This window comes from Globicephala melas, chromosome 17, assembly GCF_963455315.2.
Source record: "Globicephala melas chromosome 17, mGloMel1.2, whole genome shotgun sequence".
NCBI lineage: Eukaryota > Metazoa > Chordata > Mammalia > Artiodactyla > Delphinidae > Globicephala > Globicephala melas.
This window is the reverse complement of record NC_083330.1, coordinates 20,247,770-20,274,943: the sequence shown is the minus strand read 5'-3', so window position 1 is coordinate 20,274,943 and position 27,174 is coordinate 20,247,770. Positions and strand designations below refer to the sequence as shown.

The 27,174-nt window shown below is 39.5% G+C and overlaps 1 protein-coding gene across 1 annotated transcript in view; it reads right to left on the bottom strand.

Moving 5' to 3' along the window:
* ZFHX4 (zinc finger homeobox 4) overlaps positions 1-27,174 on the bottom strand; it is a 181,049-nt gene that overhangs the window by 5,549 nt on the left and 148,326 nt on the right. The window contains 7 exon segments of the mRNA XM_060287425.1: positions 5,505-8,856; positions 8,858-10,893; positions 11,424-11,541; positions 12,296-12,496; positions 12,717-12,850; positions 19,056-19,172; positions 26,644-26,712. Of these exon segments, the coding sequence (XP_060143408.1) occupies positions 5,505-8,856; positions 8,858-10,893; positions 11,424-11,541; positions 12,296-12,496; positions 12,717-12,850; positions 19,056-19,172; positions 26,644-26,712 (6,027 nt within the window).

Here is a 27,174-nt window from a genome sequence, read left to right as displayed (position 1 = left end):
CTCAACATCACTCTCAACTTGACCCCAATCATTATCATATTACCGTCAATTAGCCTAGCTTATTACTGGCTGCTCTTCTTTTTAACCTTTCCACACCCAAGTCTTCCCTGATCTGCTTTGAAATAATTTCTGTAGTTGTATTAGTAATAATCTCTAAGGAATATCCATCATGTTCGAGAATAGTCTCCCAATATCCTCAATAGTAAGTAGGGACAGATGCTAAAAATTCCATGTTTTTAAGAAAATTGAGTCCTAGAGCTGTGAAGTGACTTGATAGACAGAAATATACAACTCGATGGTAGATATGGAGGTGGGGCAACTAAAATTTTATAGCTGCCACTCAAATTCATCTTCCTGTCTAACTGAATCAATTTCAAATGTTAAACAGTTGGAATATTAAAAATGAAAAAAACAATCCTTGAAAATAATAACATTGTATTTCCAGGAGAAACTGATAACAAGTATCTACATTTTACAGAAGAATGGATGACACATTCGAAATAAATTTAAAAGAAAATGGCTTAAGATTGGCAGGGGTATGGTAGGAATGAATCGGTAAATTCCTGGATCTTTAATCCAATTTAGAATGATAGGGCTTCCCTGGTGGCGCAGTGGTTGAGAGTCTGCCTGCCGATGCAGGGGACGCGGGTTCGTGCCCCGGTCCGGGAGGATCCCACATGCCGCGGAGCGGCTGGGCCCGTGAGCCATGGCCGCTGAGCCTGCGCGTCCGGAGCCTGTGCTCCGCAATGGGAGAGGCCACAGAGGTGAGCGGCCCGCGTACCGCAAAAAAATAAAAAATAAATAAAAAATTATAATGATAGACTTCTCGGATTCCATGGGACTTAGACACAGCCCCAAACTGTGAAGCAATGGAGTTGCTTTTGGGGGCCCAAACCAACAACTCCCTTGCCTTTATTCCTACACTATGATGCCTGGTATCTTGATCTGCTTTCTACTTGCCTCTCTATAAAATTTTATTTGCAAGAAAAAGACCAGAGATATAAATACACTTATTTTTGAAAAGGATCAATATATACTAGATTCGATAACTTGAGGTTTCTTCTGCTATGATATTCTGATTTCATGATATTCTATGCTACTTTCCACTTAACAGAGGATAATGTATTAAGTCAGAAGAATTAATACCTACTTACAGAATTTCAGGCATGAGTGATTCCAGCAGAAGAAGTTTTACTAAGGACAGAAGGTCCTTCCTTGCATTGTCAGGATGACATTATGTTGGTAGCCAGCTTCTTCTGCCGACTCATAAAGCCTACCTTATTTCTGGGTCTAGTACATCTAGACTTCGTACTCAATAATTGCACCCCTTTCCACCTAAGCTCTTTCCCCCCTAAATCTAAAGAAATTGCTGGCTCACCTATCTCTCTGATGTGAGAATTTAAGGCAAGAGAAATTTTAAGGAACTAAGACAAAAAAATAGCAGTGGTAGTTAGAAAGCAAGTAGATCAGTAGCTGTTGACTCAGGCTTTCCCATCAGATGAGGTCTACAAATTCCTATCTAGAGGTCATATAATGAAGTAATGAAAATTTTTAGAAGACTGCTATAGGAATCCTAACTACTGTAGTTAAAGACTACCAGAGGTTTTTAAGAATGCAACATCTTGAGGAATAAGCTGACTTAAATAATCAGCTGTTAAGTAAAAGTTTCAGGAAAAAAGATACAGATTAAGGATAATGAATAATGTACATTGGCTCTACTAATAAAAGACATAAACGTGTAGAAGTTTGCAGTCAAAAGTTCAGTAGTCAACTGATATATGAAAACCACATATAGAAGAGAAAAACTGAACAGTAATCAGGATGCAAAATAAGTGGTGGTAACTACAAAGTTACATTCTTTCCTGTTCCCTAACTCCTGCTCCAATTCTCTGAAATTTCACAGAGAGATGAAAGTTTTTACCATCATTTTATTTGGTTTTGTTTTCCTGAAACAGCTGCCTATTCCCCAAAGTAATGCTTTTCAGAAGAAAATGCCTGTCTCACCATGAACGCAGAGGTAGTGTCTTTTCCCCAAGTTGCTTTGATCTAGGTGTCCCAGAGGAAAAATTTAGTATTGAGGTGGAAAATAAAACTAATTAATTACATGGGCCAAAGACAATTGTGCTAAAATTATTAAAGACCTACTCTTATCTAGATTTCCCCCAAAAGTGCTAGTAAATTACACTGAAGTATGAGAAAAATGCAAAAGCCATGTTCTAAAGTTCCATTTAAGGGAATTGGGTTAGGCAGTATTTCCAAAGACTAATGGAACATATAAAAATCAGACACTGCTTAAAACAATAAAGTAAATACATTAAAAATAGAAAATCAAATTATTTTCCTAACCAAAAGAAGCTAACATCCTAAAGGATAAAATGTAAATTTAAAGGTTTCTTTTTCCAGGTGTACAGGCATGTGATTTTCTATTGTCACTTTCCCTTTTTGCATATGATCATGATAGAAAAAGACAATTGTGGAAAAATTTTTTAGTATAAAATAATTTATTTTATCAAACATGAATGATAGTAAGTAGTGATACTGAACACAGGGCTGAGTCATTGTTCAGAAAGCAGGCACACATGATGGATATTACTCTTCAAAGGGTTTTCTTTGTGATCTTGAAAGACTAAATAATTTGAAGATTTCTTGGAAGTATGGTAAGGAGGTTTTATGAGAATTAAAGCTGCTAAAACAGAACAGGAATTCCACCAAAAAAAGGAGTAAAATGGGTATTTAAATCAGGAAATTTAGAGGTTGATAAATGCTAAAACTGAACATGTACACTGCAATTAAGTCAATTTTGGGGTGTAGCCTTCGGAATCACACTTATTACTTACTTTACAGCATATCTCATTCAATGGAGTCCCTTTTTAGTGATTTTCTTAGGAACAAAACCTTGAAATCTACCTTCAGAGGGATGGGGGTGTCTTTAAAATGAAGCCTTTTCCATAACTAAATCCCATTAAAATGGGACCAAGGTGAACACATCATATGGTCAAAGTTTATTCATATAGATAACAAACTGTTACAAGAGCCCAGGGCATGGGAGAGATACAGACATATTTTACTTATGAAGCAATTTTCTTCTTTTATTTCACCTAGCTGGTCTGTCTATTTCTTCCATAGAGCAATGGAGATATTTGTTTGATGAAAAATAATACAGTAGAAAGATGCTGATAGAAAGATGGAGAGCCACAGCTCTACTCCATGAGATGATTAAAATATTCAGCTTTACCCACCACAGATCAATTAACCTAAAAGAGATGTGAGCTGGAAGTGTGGGAATTCAGGCTCTCAGATGGGATCCTGCTGATAACTCTGCTGTGCTAATGTTTAAACTCCTTCACAAACAAAGAACTAATTCAAGAGAAATTGCAAATTCCAGTAGGTATGTTCCTGGACCTTTTCTCTTTATAACACTCTCCGGTCTGTTTTGGTCCATGGTTTAATGAAGCAGCAGATACGTGGTGCCCTCAGTACCTGATGCGTTTAAAAATAGTGCTCTCTGAGGAGGGCCTGCCTCTAACATCTTCCCACAATTCTGAGAGTTATAAAAAGGGCCTATATTTCAGGGGGAGGATGTAAATTATATTTATGGTGTGTAGAATGAGGAGAAAGTTTAGGAAATATTTCATAAATATCTTCTCTCTCCTCCCTCCTGGCTTTCTCTTGTACAGGCCCTCAGGGTACCAGTTTCAGAGTGACAAACCAGAAGGGTAGTCAGGGAAGGACCTGTTGTCCAAGCAAAGGCCTTCTGATCCAGTGGAGAGAAAAACAAGATGTTCTGACCACCACTTAGTGGGGTGACTACATAGGATCCTCAATCAAAGCTGACTTATACATTAAAGGCACAGATACTTCAAGTGTTCTTAGCCAATTGTAAATATCAAACTTTATTCTATTTTACATAATTATAAAATTTATATATAAGTGCTCATGGAATTTTTCCACATTAGACATTATGTGGAAAAGCTCTATTTTAGGTAACTGATCACAGGAGTCTTTCTACATAAGACATTTTTCTAGATGTCAATTAATAATTACAGTGATATACAAAGTGAGACTAGAAGACTAATACCTTCATAGGCGGGCAGGGGAAGGTAGCTGGTGTGATAGTTAAAGGAAAGGACCTCGCAGAAATTTTCTTGGTAAAACTTTTTATATGTGCAGATTCATTCTGCTTCTCTCTAATGCCAACAAGTCATTCTGGACAGGGAACCAATCAGACGAGCTATCAGTAGCCAAAGGGTCATTTGATATCATTGTTTTCATGTCTCCCAAAATAAAAGTTAAAATGGGAATATCTTCCAGAGTCACATTAAAATGTAAATCGCCATAAGTGAAGATTGAAATTGAAAAGTTTGAAATTTATGTAAAAGTCCAATTTGGAAAATGAAAAGAAAGCTTTCCTTTTGTGTTTTTGGAAACTTTCTAGATAAATGTAATTAGTTCATTCTAGATGTCTCTTTGGAATGTCATAATTTCCTTGTAAAAAATTTTTAAAAATGTACTGTTAATTTGGAAAATAAAACTTACTTTAAAGAAGAAACTAGAAGCATTTTTTTTTCCATTTTGGATAATATACAACTTGTGTTATATGTGTAGCTACATGGATGTCTAGCACACTATCTTCAAGTTTTTTCAGCCTAAGATAATTGGATACCTATACTTACTCACAGAACCTAAACTATACAAATTGCATTTCTCTTGATAAACACAGAATTGGATTCTTCATCGGGGATTGCCTCAAACAGTTTTACCATTTTGGTCTGTCTTTATTATAAATCTAGGCTAGGGGTGGTGGTGGAAAGGCATGGAGTAATATAAATGTATTTTTAAGGTTCTAAATTTACATAAATAACAAGTAACAAAATGAATACTACTAAAAGCAAAATCATATAGCAATACTAAGTTACAAATGATCACAAAAGTCATATTTTTAGTAGTTAAACTTTACAAATATATGCTTTATTACCTCCTAGGTGTAATGCGGGGGAATTCCTGTGGCTAGAGGGCCCTTAGCTTTTGAACTTCCTGGCATTTAAGGGGGATAAGAAACCCCAAAAGTACAAAGCCAAAAGAAAAAAAATCAGTGTCTCTTGGAAATTACATAAATTAGGAAACCAATGGATATATTACTTAATGCTTCACTTTCTTAATATGTATACCAAATTTTGTGCCACGTGCCTGTGCTGAAATGCCATTTGAAATCAGTTTTGAAATGAGTATATTAAAGGAATGTTTCTAAAATATAAAGATATAATGATATAAATAATATATTTCTGAGACTCTGATCTACCTTGTCTTTGTTTTTCTGCATATGTGCAGGTTGGCTTATTTCTATAAGTTATTAACTATAGCCACTAAAATATATATTTCAAATAACATAATGGTTTCACTTACTGAAATTAAAAGAGATCCAACATACCCTGTTCTTGGTTGTATGTCATTGGCTGCCTAATATTAATTAATTAATTAGACAGACTCTCCTTGAAATGACTTACTGTTTGAATTTTGTGGAAATCCAGGCAAGGAGGATGGACCGTTCATTCCAGGGAGAAGGACTGGGGGGAGGCCGGGGAGTCCTGGATAGGCTGCTGGCAGACTGATGCCATGAAGGGAGCTGCTGTCCATCATGCCTGGCTGCTGTACCGCTAAGCCCAGCACATCTGAAGCTTTCTTTATACGGTCAAGTTCCTGCTGTGCCATCAGCTGTCGAACGGTCGTCGGAGCCAAGTAATCTTTCTCCCGATCAAGCTGACTCCCAACGGTCTCCCTCACTTTTGAAATGTGCTGTTTGGAGAAAATATGATCTCTGACGGACAAGCGGGCGGAGTACTTCACCCCACAGAGGGTACACTCTGGTTTGGTGCCTTCCGTGCCACTCTGATTGATCATGAAAGGCTTCCCTATGTTAATTTTAAATTTCTTTTCCTTTGCCCTTGCATTCTGGAACCACACCTGGACCACGCGTTTGGGCAGACCAATCTCATTCCCTAGCATTTCACATTCTTGCATGGTTGGAGTTCGGTAGTCACTAAAGCAAGCCTTGAGAACCTTGAGTTGAAGATTGCTCATCTGGGTTCTGAAACGCTTGTGACCTGGTCGATCGTTACTTTTGGATTTGAAAGGATTGCTGGATCCAAATGGATTTGGTGAACTCGGGTCAGCTATGCTGGACGTTTCACTGCGGTCAGCATTGTCATCGGGGTCATCCGTGATATAAAAGCTTTGGTCATGGTCACCGTCTTTATCGTTGAAAGATATTGAGGGACTCGTGAGAGAAAAGAGAAATTTTTCATCGCAGACCTCCGTGGTGGGTGTGGTTGCTGTTTTTGGCAAAGTGTCGAGAGTTTTCGGCTCTTTAGGAGATAGAGCTGGCTTCACATCTCCAGAACTTCCCGTGGTGCTTTCCATTTCCGCGTTTCCCTCATCTCCGGTGGTGGCGTCACTGATCGCCGTATTAATTGACGAAGTCTCATCAAAGTCAGTTTTATTTTGATCATACCCAGCCTCAGCAGGAGGGGCGTTTAAATTCTCTGCATCCTCAGGACATTCTGCTTTGAAAGAAGAAGGGCTTAAAAGATTCTTCGGCGACAGCTCTGCTGTTTTGCTAACAGGTGTTGACACTGTAGAAGCCAATTCATTCTCACTTGAGAGATCAATTTTAGTTAATGGCAGAGATGGATAATCAAAATAAATGTATTTCTGGGGGCTTTCTCCCCCATCTTCTGTTGATATTAAAGGGCTTGGTGGCAAGCTGTAACCTGCCTGCTTTCCTTCATTCCAGTGCCGGGAGCGAATGTGGCTTTCTAAGGCTGACTTCGCCTTAAACAGGGCTCGGCAAAAGGGACACCGTTTATGAGACTGGGCTGGACCCACTGCCCGGAACTGGCCCTTCCTTTCTCGCGCTCGTGTGTTCTGGAACCAGACTTGCACGACTCTTTTCTTGAGCCCCACTTCACGTGCAATATGATCAAGCATTTTCCGGGTAGGATTGGAATCCAATAAGTATTTTTCATAGAGAATTTCCAGTTGTTCAGGGGTGATGGTGGTTCTCAAGCGTTTATCACGGTGTTGGTCTTCACCGCTATTGCCGCCTTCCTTTTCACTGCAGTTATTGTCTTCTTTATCATCCAGTTTCCTTTTAAGGGAAGCAGCAGCTGTGGCCTGGGCTGTGGAGTGGGAGGAAGTGGTCTGAGGGGGCATCTGTGTGAGAGAACCACTCAGCAGCTGTCCAGTCATCAGTGGATTGTTGGGGTCGAATATCATGTAGGGCATGTCCATGGGCCGTTCCAAGAACGGGGAGTGCAGGAATTGGTTCTGAGCAGCCAGGAAGTGCATGTGCTGATGTTCCTGCCAGAGTTCCAGAGTCGGGAAGGCAACTGTGCACTGATCACATTGGTACTGTAGTAACTGTGGAGGTAGACTGTTCTGGAGAGAAGTCATGGAAATCTGCAGCGGACTGGAAGGGACCGGGGTTTGAGAGGCCGAGGGAGGTCTTCCCATAAGCTGGGGTTGTTTTGGTGTCTGCGGCGGAGCGGCCGAGGCCGGCGGCGGGTCTGAGGAAGTGGATGCTGAGAGCAGCGCTGGTTTGGCGCCTTGAGAAGGGGGCAAGGGGTCACTCTGCTTTGGCTTTTCTGCGGGATATTCGGGTTTTGGAGACGTCTTCTCCGGTTCCGGTTTGGGTGACGGGATCAGCGGGGTGCTAGTCCCAGAGCCAGAACTTGCCGCCGGGGCAGGAGCGTTTTTGGGTGCCTCCGTTGGGCCAGACGCTGTGCAATGCTTATACACCACCTGATCCGTGGCGTCCATGGAGTCTTCGGTTTGGCTTTCATCTTGGGCATCATCATCTTCGTCCTTGTAACACTGCTTTTTCTGATGCGTAATCAAGTCAAAGATCCTGGGGAAAACCACATTGCACTTTTTACACTGGTACTGCATGTTGCTCGTTCGAATATACCGCTCATTAGTAAGTTCTCTTTTCTCATTGTCTTTAGCTTCTGCTTGATTCTCGTAACTCTTCCGTGCCTTCTGACGAGCATTCTGGAACCATACAACAATAACCCGGGTAGGCAGATTGAGAACGGTAGAAAGTTGTTCTATTTCGTCATCTTTTGGGTAAGCGTTTGTGTCAAAAAAGTCTTGAAGAACCCTAAGCTGGTAGTCCGTAAACCTGGTTCTCGACGACCTTTTACTGAAGGATGCATCAGATTTGTAGTGTTCTAAAGAGGAGGGCTGGGGGTCGATTCTGATATCTTCCAAAACTGTTATGGGAGGGTTACTGAAGTTGTAGGGCGAATCCTTATTCCTCTGCCGCTCCTTAAAAAGCGTATTTCGAAACCAGTGCTTGATAACCTTTTGAGAGAGGCCAGACTTCTCCGCCATTTCTTGGATCTGTTCTTCACTCGGAGAATTATTGATGTCAAAATAAGCCCTCAGGATTTTCAGTTGGTCGTCTGTAATTCTTGTCCGTGGGCGTTTGAACTGAGAATGCCTCAGGAAATTGGGATCTAATCCGAGCTGCTGCTGGCAGAGCTGAGTGAGATCGGCCGAGAGAGTGTCCATCTGGGGCAGCTGCAGGGCGAGCTGGGGAGGAAGCGCAGGATGCTGCACGGGCTGCATCATGATGGAAGGAAAGAGCGGAAGGTCCAGGGACACGGGCAGCTGGACCTGCGGGGGAGCAGATGGGGGAGGGGGAGGTGGGGGCGGTGGGGGAGGTGGGGGCGGTGGGGGCGGCGGGGGAGTGGGCGGTGGGGCTTGGAGCGGAGCGGAGACCCCGCCTGGCAGTTTCACAGGCCCCAGGGAAGGAGCCTGCGGAGGGGCTGGAGGCAGCGGTGGAGGCGGAGGGGGGGGGCGGGGGTGTTTCTGGGGAAGATGGCGAAATGGGATAAAGCTTATCGTAGGCCTCCCTGTACTGACGAGCAAATTTTTCTAGCGCTCCATATGGAAAAAACTGGCCGTGTACGTGTTCTTGGTGGCTTTTTAGAATAAGGACGTTGGAGAACAACTTCCCACACGTTCCACATTCCAGCTTCTCGGTACTCTCCCCTTCCCCACTCTTGCCCTTCTTCTGTACCTTCTGCCTGTTCTCATTATACTGAATGACCAGCTCAAAACCGAAGTTTTCCAGTAACGCTTTGGCTGCATTTCCTCGGGCCCCTGAAGCGATTCGGGGCGGCGGGATGGACGGTTCCAAGGATTTTTGCTTCTTTCCATCTTTGCCTTCTTTGAGCCCTTCGCCTTCACTAATGAGCTCTTGCTTTGGCTTGTCTTGCTTTTCAGCAACCTCTTCCGCCTCCTTGTAAGAGGGTATGTCCTTCATGATGGGGCAGTCGGCACTGGCCGCGGCGGTTTGCTCTTGTTTTAATAATTTGCCGGCCTGCTGCTGCTGCGGCGGCGGCGGTGGCGGCGGCTTTTGAGACTGAAGCTGGGGCTGTATGGCTTGGTACTGCTGTGCTTGTTGCTGAAGTATCTGGAGTTGAGTTTGGCCAACGTGATGTTGGGTTTGAATCTGCTGCTTCAAGTCTTCAAGCAAGGACCCGGCCATTCCAGTCATGCCATGCATCCCGAAGGCAGCAGAGCCCGGCAGGCCCAAATCTGGCCCCAAGCTGAACTCCGTCCCGGGGATGTAGAATGGAAAGAGAAACTGAGGCTGCTGAAACTGCAGCAGCGCTTCCGGAGTCATAGGAAAATGAGGCAGAAAGGCGGGGTTGAGAAACTGAGGCTGAAAGAACGCAGCTTGCTGTTGCAACTCGTGCTGCAGCTGCAGCTGAAGCTGTGCTGGTGACTGCGGCGGGTGATGCGTAGGTTGAGCAGAGATTAATTCCGGAGTTTGCTTTTTATTTAATTCTTTGGCATCTAAGTGGGCATCTTTGCTGCTTACTGCTGCTAAACTCATGGAATCTAGCATCCCTTGGCTGGGACTATTAACGTTGGCTCCGACGCCGTGCCCACCGGCCACGTGACTGCTGGGCTCCAGCTTTGCAGCCCTTGCCTTTGTCTGGTGGAGCACGGATCTCATGTGGATTTCCAAGGTCGAACTTTGGCTGTATGCAACGTTGCAGATGCTGCACTTGTAGGGCTTGTTATCTGTGCTGCTGTTGGTTTCTTGAGGAACAGGGCTGGAAGCTTCTTGCAAAACCTTTTTCAACTTATGCAGGTGAGACACTGAATTATAATGGACCAAGAGAATGTTCTTTTGGGTGAACGACTCTTTACACACTGTACATTTATATGGGCGAGATGGATCGAGGAATTTTTCCATCGTGAAATTTGGCCCTTTTCTAAAAGGTAAGGTCCGCTTTGGTTCAGAGCCCATGTCATCCGGAATAGAGCTACTGTCACTTCCTGCTGGACTTGCCTTCCCCTCATGGTCTGCCTCGTACTCCCTCTCCATTTCCTGCTCTAGGGCCTGGTCATCCTGGGCCATAGTTTCACTCTCTGCCCACAGTTCACCATTCACGGGCAAGGAGGCATACAGCTGTTGAAGTTCAGCTTCACTCAGTTCGGGGTGGCCTGCTTCCAAGTGTTTTTTTAAAGCCTGGAATGTACGGAAACTACGCTGGCACAGGTTACACATCGTAGCGGCCCGAATCGCATGATACTGGGAATGTATCTGAAGCTTCTGCATAGTCTTAAAAGCCAAGCTACAATGGTTACAGCGATACTTGTAAACATGGCGGTCCGAAACAGAGAGTGGTTGCCGTTTTTGGGGTTCGCTTAATTGATCCTGCAGTGTGTCGGAGATTTTCATATCCTTACTGCTGTTTTTATTCCATTCCGGCACTTCTGTGGGTTCTTTAGTTGGTTTCTGCCCCTCACTCTTTACTTCCACACCAGCCTTTGAATCGTCAAGACCTGCCATGCTTTTGTCATCCATTGGACTTTCACCTGTGTCAATAAAGCATAAACATCGCTTATAGGAAGGAAGTCTACAGTTCAAACGCCAATGAATATTGTTAAGTAGGAGCTTCTAAAGGTTTCTGCTTAATTGAGTTGCTGAAGAAATATTTATTTGAGCAACTACTATATGGCAAGCACTGTACTGGGCCCTGGGGTATAAAGGTGAATCAGAAATCACCCCTGACCTCAAGGAATTTCAGCATAGGGAAGAAGATAAGTCAAAGGTAATTATAGTATGCTACCAGCGGCGTGACAGCAAGGGCCATAACCGGCATGTTCAGTCATTAGAACACACAAAATATTCCTGGTCATTGATACTTAGGTCCCCCAAGGGAAGTTTACAGATAACTAGATATTAAATATGCCTTAGAAACTAGGGCTTTTGGAAATGCCATACTTTTTTTCCCCTGTGATTTAAAAAAAAAAAAAATTCTTTGATAGTAATAATGCTGGACCAACATCACAGATGCAAGGCCCTGAGTGTGTCTTGTGCAGATCTTGGTCCGATGCTGGCATACCTGAATATTTCCCGGCCCCCTCGGCTGGGATGGCTGCAGGTGTGTCCCGCTCTGACTTCTCAGAGGTGGCTGCTGGCAGTAGCAAGCTGTTGGGCATCATCACATCAGGGACAGGCACCTGTGAAAACCAAAGGTGTTCATGGCAAAGGTACCCCAGAAATCACAGACTCCGTCACATCTGTCCTTGGTTAGTAGCATATCCCAGTTACATCTTTCCAACCAAAGCAGGGACATTCTGTGACTCTTACAGGCCAATGCTCTCCCTTCAAATTTCGGATCAATGCCATTGTGATGCAGTGTTCTTCTTTTCTTTTTTTAAAAAATATGGTTTATAACTAATAAGGATCTACTGTATAGCACAGGGAACTCTACTCAATACTCTGTAATTGCCTATATAGGAAAAGAATCTAAAAAAGAGTGGATATGTATATCCATAAGTGTATATGTATAACTGATTCACTTTGCTGTACACCTGAAACTAACACAACATTGTAAATCAACTATACTCCAACAAAAATTGAAAACATTTAAGAAATATGGTTTGAAAGTTTTTGTAACCAAGAAATGATAGCCAAGAAAATATGAAACTCAAGGTACCCACATGAATCATTTGATTAACATTACAGGCATGAGAAGAAGTCAGCAAAATCTGTGTTATTGAATAAGCTATGCCTTGTATCATATTTGGGGTTTATTCCAAAGCACAAGAGACAACAAAGGCACCTTTACTTGTGATTCCTACCACATAATCAGTAAGAGCTTGATGCTCTTACACAGAAGAAATAAATTTCTATCAAACAATAATTACAGATTTTGTGTTGATACCTTTACAGAGATTATGTCACATATGCATCAACATTTGGTATCCTTACTGTCATAAGCAGCTTCTCCACACAATCCGGAGACACACTGTGCAAATGCGTCAGATGCAGCTGGAGGTGCATTTTGTTGCTGAGGACGTCCTGGCAGAGGGGACAGCAGATGACCGGCTGCACTGAGTGCTGTGACAGAACGTGCATCTGGATACGACTTTGGTCCCTACTATTGTAGTTACAATAAGGACACTGATAGAACTGGAAAATATTGAATAAACATGGTCACTATTAGTTAATGGATTTTGATGACTTCAGAGCATTAGAAGTCACACCATGAGTTAATTACCTTGCCAATCAGTGTCTACATACATTTCAACAGCATGGAATGGTTTGGAGGCTCTAAAATTATCAAGGGCAATAATAATAATAATAATAAAAACATATTTACACAGTACAGGGAAAAAGAAAACACATTTACCTGCTCGTGACAGAATTTATTGTCCTCTGTAGGTTTTGATCTTTTTGTTGCCACATCCTCTTCTTTTGCCAGCAGGAGTGGCTGGGTTCCCCCTGCCACACTGACTTTTAGCTCCTTTTCTGGTGTGATTATTCCTGATTCCCAAAAAAGAATAGGACACTTCAATTTTAAAAGACTAAACAATGTCGATATCAGAAAAATTATGTTTTCCAAATCTCTCTGGCTCTAAATCCACTGAATTACCAAAGAACAAGAAAAGCACTTTTATATGATGCTAATCTCAAAAGACAAAAATCACACTTCTTTTTGTCCCCTAACCAAGTGGACTTTATATATTTTAAAATGTGCTCCTGTCTCATATTTTGATAACCGTAGGTGACCTTGAAAGATTCATCAATAACACGTGCTCTCTGGTGTCTCAGTACGGCTTTATCACATTAAAGCAAATCTACTCCCATTCGCAAATGCTAAGTTAGAAAATAATTATTTTTGCTAATGTTTAATTACCTATCTCTTCTCTAAAATTCTGGGACACTGAAAACATTTCAAAATTCTCAGAAGAGCTGACTAGTTGTAATTCACAAATGAAAACCGTGTTTTTACGTGGTGAATGTAGGATTTTAAAACTATACATTACATATCCACTGCTGTTTTTTGTGATTTATTCTTTGCTTTAGATGTTTCAGCAGTTGGCTGTGCACATAACATTGTAGTCCAAATCAAGAAGACAATTGTTTTATGAGGTTAATCTGAATATTCGGTGTTAAAAGACGGTTTAAAATTTTGCCTAGATGAGCAACATTATGTATAGAAGCCTCACACACATCAAAGGAGAGAGTGTGATTCTAATTTTCCAATCTAACAGAAAATTCTTTCCAGCATCAATTTTCCCGATAATCTCCTCTGCGAGGCTGGATATTACAGTGACATTGGGTAGGCATGTCACATACATCTCACGACAAACACAAAACCTCATTTACCAGCCATTCCAATCTCATCATAGCGCGGCATCATCTGACCTTTTTTCTGCTGTTTATTATGAGTATTTCTAATTTTAACTTTCAATTTTCACCATCTTCCAGTCAATTTGCAACTAAATTATTTCCAGGGTGAGGACACTATCACTGGACAACTGGGTGCAAATACATCTTGAAATGCAATGAAGCTAAACCATTGATTGCTATCAGACCCCGCGTAAATATAGAGTCTAGGCGTAATCTGATTGTATGCTGTGCATGAAGATTTATCTTGATTTTTTTTCAATCCACATACGGTTCATATAAATGAACAAATTATACCTTATTGCAAAATAACCCAGTTTTAATTTAAAAATAAGGTCAAGGATGTTATGGAAACAAAGTAAAAATGAACCAAAAAATACATTCTTTTCCTCTCCTGGATGGAGATGCATGTTTTGTACCATATAAATAATTTTAGGAATCCCAAACTCTGAAAGAAATTTAAAAGTAAATCTGACTCTGAGGAGACCAAAATTAAACTAGAATTTAAATGACATAATGACAATAATTTATTCCCTTGGGGTTTGCGGTAGGTACAGAATTAGTGTTACATTTCCAAAGCAATTGCACTGCTACTGATTTCTAGATTTACAAACACTAGATTTTATTTGAATTGGTACATTTGTCCTATATATACAGATACCTTAGAGAAATTTAGATTCTTTCTAGATATTTGAAAAAACAATTTATCGAATTTGGATGAACTTAAATCTGAGATAGACTAAAGAATTTTATTACATTTATTAAACAAGATCCAAGTATTTGATATCCAAAGATATGTCAAAAACAAGAATGTTTATTTCATAATTAATTCTGGTATCAAAAAGATGTCTTTCATCTAAAGCAAAATTCTCAAAGCAGAATATATTTTGTGTTATCATTTTTAAAGTGTTAAAAATAAACACTTAAGAAAACAATATGATATATAAAGTTTGCAAATAAAATTTACTGATTCAGGTGTCAGATCAAGTTGTAGAAAATGATTGTCATTTAAGTCAGCAAATGTCTATCAGCTGCTTTTTTCCTGTGAGACTGGAAGATTTTTCTTCAAAAGTTTCCCAATAGTGAGTAAGAATATGCTTCCTTAAGAAAATAATACTATGTCATATTCCCCTATCATTCTTTTGTGTACATGAGAGAATCAGACATGACCAAATAATAAATTGGTCCAGTTCCCTATGGTGTCAAAGACTGTCACACACAAGGTAAATGAGAATTTCCACAACTCTTGTTGCTTGCAGGCCTTAGGAACATCAAAAACAGAATAAACCTTCCAGAAACTTCTGAATCTATTCAATGTATAAGTGTGGCCTTATTTTTATAAGCATATATCTTCTAATAGTAGTACTATAAAGGTCAAAAGAACATTGATTTCAAGGTTTGAAACATTTTACTAAGACTTTACACTGGTATACATATTTGATATAATTAATCCATATTATTTTTATGTACATTAATATCATCAAGAATATAATTGCTTTTGAATTTAGGGACATTCACACTGCATCAAGAGTTAAATTTTAGGGTCACTATTTCATAGCCATCGAAATAACTGTTGGATATAGTATTCCACCCAATATATGGGTCAGCTTCGAGATTTTTTTGTTAATTAACTTAGTTAATTAAACCATGATCTTAATGTAAGCTAGGAACTTCCTAAAGATCATCTTATTTTAAACTGAGAAGAAGTTATAAATAAAGTCGAGACCCCCTAACTCAAGCTAGGCACCCCAGAAATGTGTGTCACTGATAAGAAGCAGCAGCAACAGCAGAGAATGCTAAGATGCAATAACATATGACAAAAACAGACTCTTGAAGATAAAACAGGTCACCAGGATTACTTGCAAAAATGAGGGACATTATATTTTATGCATGCATGCCTCTTCTACTCAAAGGGGTACCATCTCAGGTATTATGGCCTCCCTGGTAAATTATAGGAAATCAACTCTGGGGTCTTTCTCTGAATTGTTTTATCTTAGAAATATCTTATATTAAGTAAAGGCCAATTAATTTTAGGAAGGTTTTAAGTTGTCTGATTATTCATAGTTTATGTTTACAACTTTACTTGAAATAAACAGTTTGTTACCTTAGACAAAATTTTGAAATGAGATCATAATTCATTTTGTGTTATTAAGGCCATCACACTATCCTCAAAAAAAATGTAATTTTAATGCATTTTTAACTAAAACATGAAGCCTAATTACAAATAAGGACTGCCAAATAAATGAGCCAATGATTATCTGTCAGTTATGGGATTATTTAACTTGCATGAGATTACTAATATAAAAATGACATAATTCATTTCAATTCAGATGCTGCCTACTTAATAAATTTTCAATCCCTAAAATACAGAAGGTTGTAAAATGGTTTATATTCATAACAAGTGAGGGAAAAAAAAAAAACAAGTGAGGAAAATCCAATAACACATGTGTACTCAAAGCAAATCTTGAAAAAAATAACAAAATGCTGAGTTATTATTTATGAATCAATGTATCTGGTAAAGTTTGAATACTATAAAACTTGGATATAACAGAAGATGGTATTCAACTCCAAATAAGCCTAAATTATAATTACCAGTACAGTATTTTTTCTAATGAGACTAGAATGAAAGGATAATTTTAATTGCAATAATGAAGGTTAATTTCCATCTTTCCTCATGTTTACTCCCTTATTAAAAAGTGGTCCCCTTAGCCGTGGCAGAGACATATTACATTTTCAATGCAAATATATTAATCTGGATAAACTCTATATTAATTCTTGTAGTGCACAGAGCTATAATTTGGATTATAATTAATCTAAAGTGGCACTAGATTTAAATGACAATATAAATGAGGCATTAGGAGGCTTTTCTATTATGAATGAATATTCAACAAATATAACTTGCATATTGCCAAGTCTCATTTTGAAAGCTCTAGTCCTAGAGATTAATGTCAGCAACACAGTACAACAGCTTATACAAACATCATCTTCCTAACATGTGTTAATTCCTTCCTGTCTAAAAAATTCTGTGTTAAAGTGGGGTCACACTGTTTTCCCATCTAACACATTAAGATAGTGATTAACTTATAAATTTGCCAGTACTTTTGACATTTATAACTGACATCAGGAAGAAAACCAATATATACATAAGTGCTCATTCAGTCATTAGAAATACTTACAAGGAAAAAAATCCACGTAATAATTTTTTCACCTAATCAGATTCAATGTAGAAAGCAGAAAACTTTGTTAAAAGTTCATGTTAGTTGTCAATAATAACTGTCTTGGTGTCTGAGAGGTTTCAAGGCTAAATATTAGCATCTCAGTAATTGCTCTGAGTTGGTACGAAAGCCCATTTTTATCCCTACAGATGTAGTTGGGGAGGCGTTTCTGCAGGGATAAAAATGTGTTTTAGAAAACTATCATTATCCAATGGTCTGTATCCTCTCACATGCCGAGTCCTGTCTAGATGGTACAATTAGATGCCCAAGAAAAGACAATAACTCATCAGGCCGTTAAGGAGTGATTGAGCCCATTATTTATGTAGAGCAGTAAACCGGGCTGGTGGAGATAGAGCCCTTGCATCTGTGGTATGTTCCAAGTAAGACTCTTGCCTCATTGGTGAGACTGGAGCCATTTTCAAGAGATTCCCACAATGCATCCTTTACAAGGTATTAGTTACTTAAAGCCAAGCACAATGTCACATTCCTATGTATTACGTGAACACTCAACGAACACCAATGTCCTGTGTGTTTTACACATTCTTCTGAAGAATGGGGTTGGGTGGGTGTATGGTCTGCAATCTCTTTTGGCACCACTGTGAGAAAATCACCACTGAAGGTAGCAGAATCCTGCCCTCCCTGAAGCAGTCCATCAGCTAGCCTTGATGAGGTCCATCCTAGACCTAAACTGACTTCCTTGCTATTGCCAGTTCTTTTCAAATGAAGCTTAGATGGCACTACCCTTGACCTTAACTGATCACAAGGTACTTCAAATTCCTTGTCAGTGACCTCAGGAACTGTATTAATATACAGCTAGGGCATCTTTTTTTTTTTTTTTTTTTTTTACATTGCTTTAGGCTCAAAACCAACCTTAGATCTTCTTTGTTTAAATCAAATTAGAATCATATGTTAGCCACTATATCCTAGACCCAAATTTAAATGGCACTCTTCTCACTGGACTCCGGAGACAAACTCAGCATTGAACGGTGTGGGGTGGGTATCAGGGAGGCCCTTCAAATAATTTTTGAAGGGAATGGAAAACTTAGATATGCAAAGACTGAATCACAAATATGGGATAATTCAGGTTTAAATAAACTTGCAAGTGAAAATGATATTTTCTGCCCAACCCAATGTCTTCACAGAGAAAACAAGCTTCTTTAGATGCGGCTGTCATTGGAATTCAAGGAAAAGATAGATGACTACCTGAAACTAATAGGCTTGAACCCGTTTCAGCACTTCTTCTGCTTCAATGAGTCCAACATAATAAAACTAGGTATAGCGTGCAGCAAAAGTAGCCAATGTAATATTCATTGGGACCATAGATTTCCATCTCATACATACAAAGCATGGATGAAGTCATATATTTGCCAAATCAAACACAGAAAAAGCCTTAGGTATCCACACCAGATGCTGGCCTAGGGTTTGTTTGTGCACAAGTAAATGTCATGACACGAAGGTTTGTTTTCAAAGACAGTAGCTTTCATTACTGGGATTTGTCTATTCTAGAAGATCAAAATTACCCAGCACCTAATCCCTTCTCAATGATATTTCCTCTTCTTAGGCTGAATCATCTGTAAACTTTTTCACTGGATTTTGTTTGAAATGCCTCAAATAGATGCCCTTAAAAAGGGCAAATTCCTGAGTGTAAGTTGTAAAAAAGCAAGGAAAAATAACATTTATTTTTAAGGTTATGTGGTTTGGGGAGGGGGGGAACACATGTGATTGAATGAAAAAGTTCAAGTGATATCTAATCCTGTGCTTATGAAAAATTAATATGCCATCAGAGGAATCACAAGTATAGCTAAGATTAATGAAAGGCGCTTAAAAAATTACAAGCACACAAACTGATTTGATTAAAAAATAATCTCGCTGGTCGTCCTGCAATATTCTTCAACTTATCCACATCTATTCTGTCAGATGGTTATGATTAAAAATAGGTCAATGGGAGGCTACTGATAGAAATCACATGCAAAATGCACATGCAATGAATAGTAGTGGGAATGTTCAGACAGTTTAAAATGAATAAAAGCTTTTAATAAGCTTTGGGGGGGGGCAGTGAAGGAAGAGCAGATTGCAGGGAATGGAGGTGGGGGAAGGAAAGGTGAAAGATTCTAGCATCTTACCAGAGTCTTTATTAGAGTTTTTGCTTTCATTATTGTCTCTTTCACTTGTGTCTTTCTCATCATCCTCAGCCCCGGCTGTAGGTTTAATAGCTCCTTCTGTCTCCTCACTTTGTTCTTCTGTTAAGAAAGACAGACCAGTCAGTTGGATGGAAAACCCTAGAAAAACACACATGAAAATAAACTATGTGACCATTTAAGAACTTTGTTATTTGTGAATCATTTGCAGACATTCATTCTCAAAAAAGAGCATGAATTTATTAAAAGTCACTATTAGAACCTGCTGGCTATACCAATGCAGGTTTTGTTTTGTTATTTTTTAATCTCAAGCAACTTCTTTTATATCCACTGAGAAAATGTGCCTGTACTAAATTAAAAAGAAATCTTTTCAAAGAAGTACAGTTTAAGATAGAAAAGATTGAAACATGGATGTAAGGCAATTTTGTAATTTCAATAGTAGAACCTTCTAAGCTACATGAACCCACTGCTGCATGGACTTGAATAAATGGCAGAATGAACCAAATTCTCAGAAAAATTTCTTAGTTCAATAATGTGATAATGATGGGTTAAATGTAAGACAGGTGTTACTCCTGCCTTTCAGCCCTTAGACCCCAGAGGAATTCTTTGGAATTTGTCAGAGTAAGATCTCAAAACTTCAGTTACACTGGGATTTTATTTTATTTTTTCTATAGGGGGAGCTATACAGGGCATAGGACAGAAAAAGGTATACTTCTATGACAACCACATCACCCCACACCTCATTCACGGGTTTCACACCAGCTAGATTACATGGAAATCCTCATAGTAACTCAACCCTATTTAATTATTCTGTAAATCTTAGCTATGCCGCTGCTGGTGGATTAATCTGTTTATGCAGTTAGCCTCTATGCTGGGTCTGTGTAGCACTAATCCGTGAAAGGCCCACTGTTCTCTTTCATCCTGCGATCATTTGTCTCTCACTGTGCTGATGTCGCATTTTAATGAATTTTTAGCAATCTGAGTAATGCCAGATAACCAGACTCACAACTCCCCACAGCATGGCATGCTGTTCTCATTGCAGCACAAAAAATAAAAATCATATTTCCCTGTTCAGGTAGGAATTACATAAATTAGGAGAAGAAGGTAAAATGGGATTAGAAGCACCAGGCTACTCAATTTCATAAAATCTTTAATGACCATATAAATTAACCCTGGAAAGGCAAAAGGTCATCGACACCCATTTGCATACACTCTTCTATTTGCTTTTGATAAGCAGAGCTTTTATGCAGAGAACATGATACAATTAACCCTTCAAGAACCGTACAAAACGCAGCTCCGGACATTTTAAGTGTCAAGCATTAACTGAAAATTACACACTGCATAAAATTTTCATTGCAAATGCTATAGTGATTGAAAGGGGAAATCATGGCCCTCTCCACACCCCATGTTTTTTTAATAACGTTCTGACAGCAGAATGAAATATCCACTGTCATATGTAGCAGCTGAGCACCAAAAAAAAAAAGAAAAAATCGCTATTTAGTGCCTCACTTGCCAGCCATGCTCTACAACTATGAGAGCAGAAAACAACAGAGGGGGGCCAGTTCTGGGCTCAATGGGGGAAACTCCAAAAAAAACTAAGGGGAAAAACAAGGACGCTTAATACATTTGAAACCAGAGTTTGTTTCGACTGTTAAGTCCTCAAAGGCACCATACAAATCTCTTGATTCCATATTTGCACTTTGCCACTGCACAAAAGCAGAGGGGAGGTCCTTGGGGAGGAGTGGGTCATCGGAGGGTTTGGGGGCAGCTTCCCTTTCAATACATGTGGAAATTGTACTTGAAGAAGGAAGAATCAACCCTCCTCCTGGCTGTAGCCTGCTTTCACCTGTCGGTGATAATCACTGATCAAACCCAGGCTCCCTCCTCCCAGCAGGGGCCCAGGCTGGGTGGGGACAGCGGCCTGGCTCAGTTTGGGAGGCTGGGAGGCTGAGAGCATGACTAGATTAGGCTGTGTCCCCGCCAAGTCCACACACGTGACGTGACATCCAGAGTCAGGCCCGCGACCTACGGACGGCCCGTGGCAGAAGGGATGCGAGAGTTCTTGGAGTAGATTTACTGGACCTCTCCCCCAGGGCTGGAAAATGAAGCATCAGAGTGCTACTGAATGTCCTTATCTGGAGGGGACAGAAAATTGTAAGGGCTATCGCCAACTCATGTTCATAAAACATTATGCGTCAGGAGAAGAAAACGAAGATTATGAAGGTACGAAAAGAAAAACTACAGTATCATCTGCGTCTCATCAGACAGTTTTTGCAGGATCCTCTTCTTCATGTTTCTGGTATGTGTCTTAAGTGTGAGAGGAATTCCCAGACAAGTTCTTCTATACATCACTGTGGTGTCTGACCTCAGCCTGACCCTGGCAACAGTTTGAGAAATCTGAATGTGAACAAAGACTCTGTGTCAGCAGCAGGGAGAGATTGTGGGATAGACTCTCCCCATCAACTTAATCGCAAACAGCAGTTCTGAGGCCATAACTTTGCACGGCTCCTCCAAGCCACAGCTCATAACCTCCAGAGGTGGATTTGCTGGCACTGCCTCTGCTTCTGTGACTGCCCACACTTTTCTTGTTCTTCCTTTGAAGTAGGCAGTCAATTAGCTCTAATGCTCCAGCAATTCAGACCTGTTTTGTGGTTTTGAAGGCGAAAGCTGTTTATTACAGGTAGGCTCTTTGGAGCCATAGAACTTGGCGAATTTTTAATCACGTAAAAAAGAATCAAAGGGTAACTTATGTACACCATAAAGTTTCCTACAAGTCAGAAGTAAAAAGTCACTTTCATTCTTAAAGAGGGTTTTTGAAATAAATTTGACATTCATTTTATAAATAGGCTTCAGAGTCAAGAGTATTCACATGGAGAAACCACTTTTTCTAGAAAACCTTGTAGGTTGGATTTGGGGTCAAGGGCAAGAGTTGGCTACATTCTATTGAATAATTTTCAAGTACCACATTTCATCAACTGTAAAATGCCATAAAATGTAAGATGCTTATGAAAAAAGGAAGACAATTTTATGAAAGAAGGAAAACAGCATATGACATTAAATATATTAAAGGGATGTCTTAGAACTGAGGGAAATTACATAAAATTCCAAAATAAGGATACTAAATTACATAAAATTCCCAAATAAAGATGCTAAAGCAGTTTTCATTTTCATCAATAAATTTCTTCAACATGTTACATGTTAATAATAATAATTATTAACATGTTAATAATAATGAAAGTATTATAGCATTTCATAATATTGTTGTATTCACACTGTATATATTTCAATTATCCTTTTGCTTCATGGAAAATAAAAACTATACTATTCACATGTTAAACTTTATGATATGAATGTAGTTATGCTTAAATGCACATTAGGGTATAGAACTTCCCAATTTTCAGATAAATGATAAAACATTTTTATTTTAAAACGTTTCAAAATAATAGGAAGAAGACAAAATAATACTATAGTCATATATACTATAAAAGTACAGTACAGTTAACTTCCCCTAGCATTTTTATCATACTAAAATGATGATCTTATAAGTTACACATAAACTATGTTTAAAAGAAAAGTTTTTGAATGAGTAGCTTATTTTCCTTTGAATAATAAAAAATGATTGGAAAATCACTATCAATTTATTCTACAAAATTATATAATTTCGAAGCAAATCGGCTTCAGTGACATGCCTCTGATCTGAACACCAGTTTTGCTTGGTTCCCATTGCTTTATTATACTTGGGTTTGGAAACCCTCTGACTCTTCTAAGGAAAACACCACATGCTTTTTAAGCCCGTGTAAAGAGGAAGCAGAGGTTAGTGACTCAAACATCTGTAGTTTTTTTTATGGAGCATCTATTCTAGATACTTGGCTTACAAGAATTCCTTCCTGGGCCCCTTCATTGTCTCCCTGTCCAGTCCCCACTCCCTCCAAATTTATCCTTTATATGATCTACTTAAATTTGACTTCTCTACTTAAAATCTTTCAGTGACTGCCATCACATAAAGAAAAAGCTCAATCTTCTGTACAGGGCAAGAATAGCCGGTCCTTGTCTACCAATCTGGTCTCATCTTTCTTCACTTCCTACCTAGCATTTAACTCTCAAGTACAGTGTTCTCAAATTTTACGGCACCAGAACCACCTGGAAGACTTGTTAAACCACAGATTGCTGGGCTCTATCCCTAGAACTTCTGACTTGGTAGGTTTAGAGTAAGGCCTGAGAATTTACATCTCTAAGTTCCCAGGTGATGCTAAAGCTTTTGGTCCAAGAACCACATTTTGTGCACCACTGTTTAGACACACGCAATAGTCATTAATGCTCTCTTCCTTCCTATAAGACACACCACTCTGTTTCTTTCTCTTATCTAGAACAACTTTTCTCCACTGTATAATTCCCATCTTTCCTTTAAGCCTAGCTTGGGAAATATCAGTTTCATCATACGTAAAGCTGGAGTTAATAATACCCACCTCATGGATTTGTTATAATGTATAAAAATCAGTCAGCACAGAGCAAAACACAAAATAAGTATTAAAAAAATGCTAACTGTATCATTATTAATTGCTTATTTCTCAAAAAAATCTTCCCTGAATATTGAACTAGGAGTAATGTTTCTGGATAAATTTCTTTTTCTTTTTCTTGTGCACTGGTGTCAAACAACTTACCGTAGTATGTGGAAATTGTCTGCGTATTACCTACTTTCTCTAATAGGTACACATTTATTGAAAACAGTGATTGTCTTATTTGTCACTGTGCCAGAAGCACCAGGATTAGTGCCTGGAATTATAGAAGGCAGGCAATACTTGTTAGTTGGAACACTGAGTTCCATTTGGGAAGCAAAATGGGGAAGAAAAGGAGAAGTCCAGACTCTATCCCATTGCTCTATTCCCCTTCAATAAAACCTAAAAGGAGTATTTGTTTGATTTGGTTTGGTTTTGGTCTGGTTTGTTTTTTGCTTCACATCTTCTCTCTCTACTAAATCACATTCATTATTCAACCCTTTCCAGCCTGGCTTCACATCCATTCCTCTTCTCAAAGCCACCAATGACTTCCATGCTGTGAAATCCAATGGCCATTTTTCTGTTTGCATCTTACTTAACTTTGCTCAATAGATGTTACTACTCCTTTCTCCTTGAAAAACATCCCTTTCTTGAATTTCTTGGCATGAGACTATTGTGATTTTCGTCGTACCCCTCTGAAAGTTCCCCCTTATTCCCCTTTGCTGGGGCCTCCTCCATTAAAAATCTAAATATTGGAGTGTCTCCAGCATTTGTCCTAAGCCCTATTCTCTTATCTACAAAGAATGTCTGATTTGAGGAAAAATAATGATTTCCCTAGGTGATTTCATCCAGATCCATTGCTTTAAATTTTATATCTCCATTTGGATGTCTGGAAGGCATATCAAACTTAATATGCCCAAATCAGAGCTCCTAATCCCCCTTCAACATACTTCACTTTGTTTCTCCCCAGTCTCCACCACCTCAGTTAATGGTACCACCATTCACAAAAAGCAAGAGTCATCACTGACTTCTTTCTTTCCTTCTCTTATGTACACAATCCATTGGCAAGTCCCATTAATTCCAATTCCAAAGTATTTGGCATACAGTAAATCCATCTATTTCTTTACATTTCCATTGCCAGTACCCTTAGTCACTTACCTGTATCTTGCAATGGTCTCAAAACTGGGGAAGACTTGCTCTTGCTTTCCCACAATTTATTCTGCATACCTTAATATAATAAAATCGAGCTATTCTCCTGTTTGAGGCCTGCCATGGCTTCCTACTTTGCTTAAAATAACATACATAACAACCCCTTACTGTGGTTGAAATAATCAGGCCTTGCCTACCTTTATGACGTCATCTTACATTGTTCTCCTCCCCACTCACTCATCTCTCTCCAGGTCAGCCTTCTTTCTCTTCACGGACTATCACCAACTTCTTCCCCTCCTCTGTCTGTAAAGCCTTTCCCCTAATTGGGTCCTTCTCATTATTTTGGACTCAGCTCACCTGGCATTTCCTCAGAGAACTTCTCTGACCACTGCTTCTAAGGTAGTACATCACCTGTCACACAGGTGGGGTCCTCAGACTTTAGTGGGAATCACTGTCACCTGGAGGGCGTGTTAAACCACAGACTGCTGGGCCCCATCCTCAGTGTTTCTAATTCAGTAAGTCTGGGATGGGGCCTAAGAATCTGCATTCTTCCGAGTTCCCAGATTGGGCTGATGCTGCTTTTAAGGGGCCCACACTTTGGGAAACTCTGCTCTACACATTACCTCTTTTAATTCTTTTTTCACATTTGTTGCAATCTGAAAATAACATTTATTTGTATAGTAATATTGTCTAAAAATGAGAGAACTCATTTGCCTTACTCATAACCTATGCCCAACAGTTCCTGGCAACTTTGAGTTAAACTGGTGATCCCTAGTTTTCCTGCTTGGGGTAACTAGGTCTATGGTATGATGTCATCAATTAAAAGAGGAGAAGAAATGGTTTTGCAGAAAAGAGAAGTTCAATTTGGAATATGTTATATTTGACTTCCCTGTAGAACATCCCTATGAAAATATTCAGAAGGCATGGGAATATCTAAATATAAAGCTTCTCACAGAGGTTGAAGTGAAGATGTAAATTTTGTTTTATTTTGTTTTTTGTTTTTTGCGTTATGCGGGCCTCTCACTGTTGTGGCCTCTTCCGTTGCAGAACACAGGCTCCGGATGCGCAGGCTCAGCGGCCATGGCTCACGGGCCCAGCCGCTCTGCGGCATGTGGGATCTTCCCTGACTGGGACATGAACCCGTGTCCCCTGCATTGGCAGGCGGACTCAACCACTGCACCACCAGGGAAGCCCCTGAAGGACTTTTTATAATCATGTTTTTGTTATTCTGTATAACACATTATTATTCCAACTGTATAAATCTGGAAACTGGAATCATGTTTATACAGCAGAAATAAATGAGGTGTGTTGTAGCAACATGGGTGAAATTCCCCTTAAATTATCTGCATATAATGCTAAGAAGGCAGAGTCTCCTTCTTTTACCACACGCATAAGCACGCAAAGCACAGGAACTAGTGATTGTATTGACAGGGCAGTAAAAATCCAATCAACTCATCAATTACCAAAACTAACTCCACCATCCAGGTTGTTTGACTTGGGGAAAAATAATACCCAGCTTATTGACTTATACATTGTGTAAAACTGACCATTTAGGTAAAACTTCATTGTGTGTAAATGTAGATGTGAGAAATTATCCAGCGTAAGTTACCTGTTCTTTAAGAAATTGCTTTACATATGCATCCAAATATTGGCTACATTTGATTTAATTTATTTATCATATACTGGGTTGGCCAAAAGGTTCGTTTGGGTTTTCGTCCGCTCGTGCAGAAAATCCGAACGAACTTTTTGGCCAAGCCAATATTTAATTTATTATATATAATATTGATATATTCTATATAGGATTTAAATTATTTGTATGAGGGATCTGATCAGTTCTAATTAGAGCAGTTCCAGAGATAGTTCATTACATAAATTATGAGAGTAACAAATGTAGCTCATTCAAGACAGACAAGAATAAGACCAATTACCTGAGGTCGCTCTCAACTGCTGCTCTGTAAGATCATCCTCACAGGTCCTGGCTCCCAAAGAGGCAGTTTCTGCAGAGGACATCAGAGTGAAAGGTAATCAGCATGCCATGTTCAGCTCTGCAGTGTCAGCCAGTATCACAAGAACCCAAAATTTGGCTTTCAAAGAGATAAGCCTCAGGCAGAACTCAGGTGAATCTCTGGCACACCTTACATCCTAGTGGCTGGAAAAATGAGCCCAGGGAGTGGCAAGATTAGATCTAATTCTCAATAATCAGCAGCACACAGTGAATTTAATAATACAGATAAAATATGGAAACAAGAAAGGCTCATTCTGATTTTTCCCACTTGGTTATTTGGCCAAGCCTACATGTTGTAATGACAATGGCACATTACATAAACTATGAGCATACTTTTACTTCTCTGTCAAGGTACCAAAAAAAAGAAAAAAAATACTCAATATATGGTAGCTGATGTGAGAGACCAAAGCAAAAAACAAGCACTTGAAGAAACCTGAAGAATATGTCCAAGTCA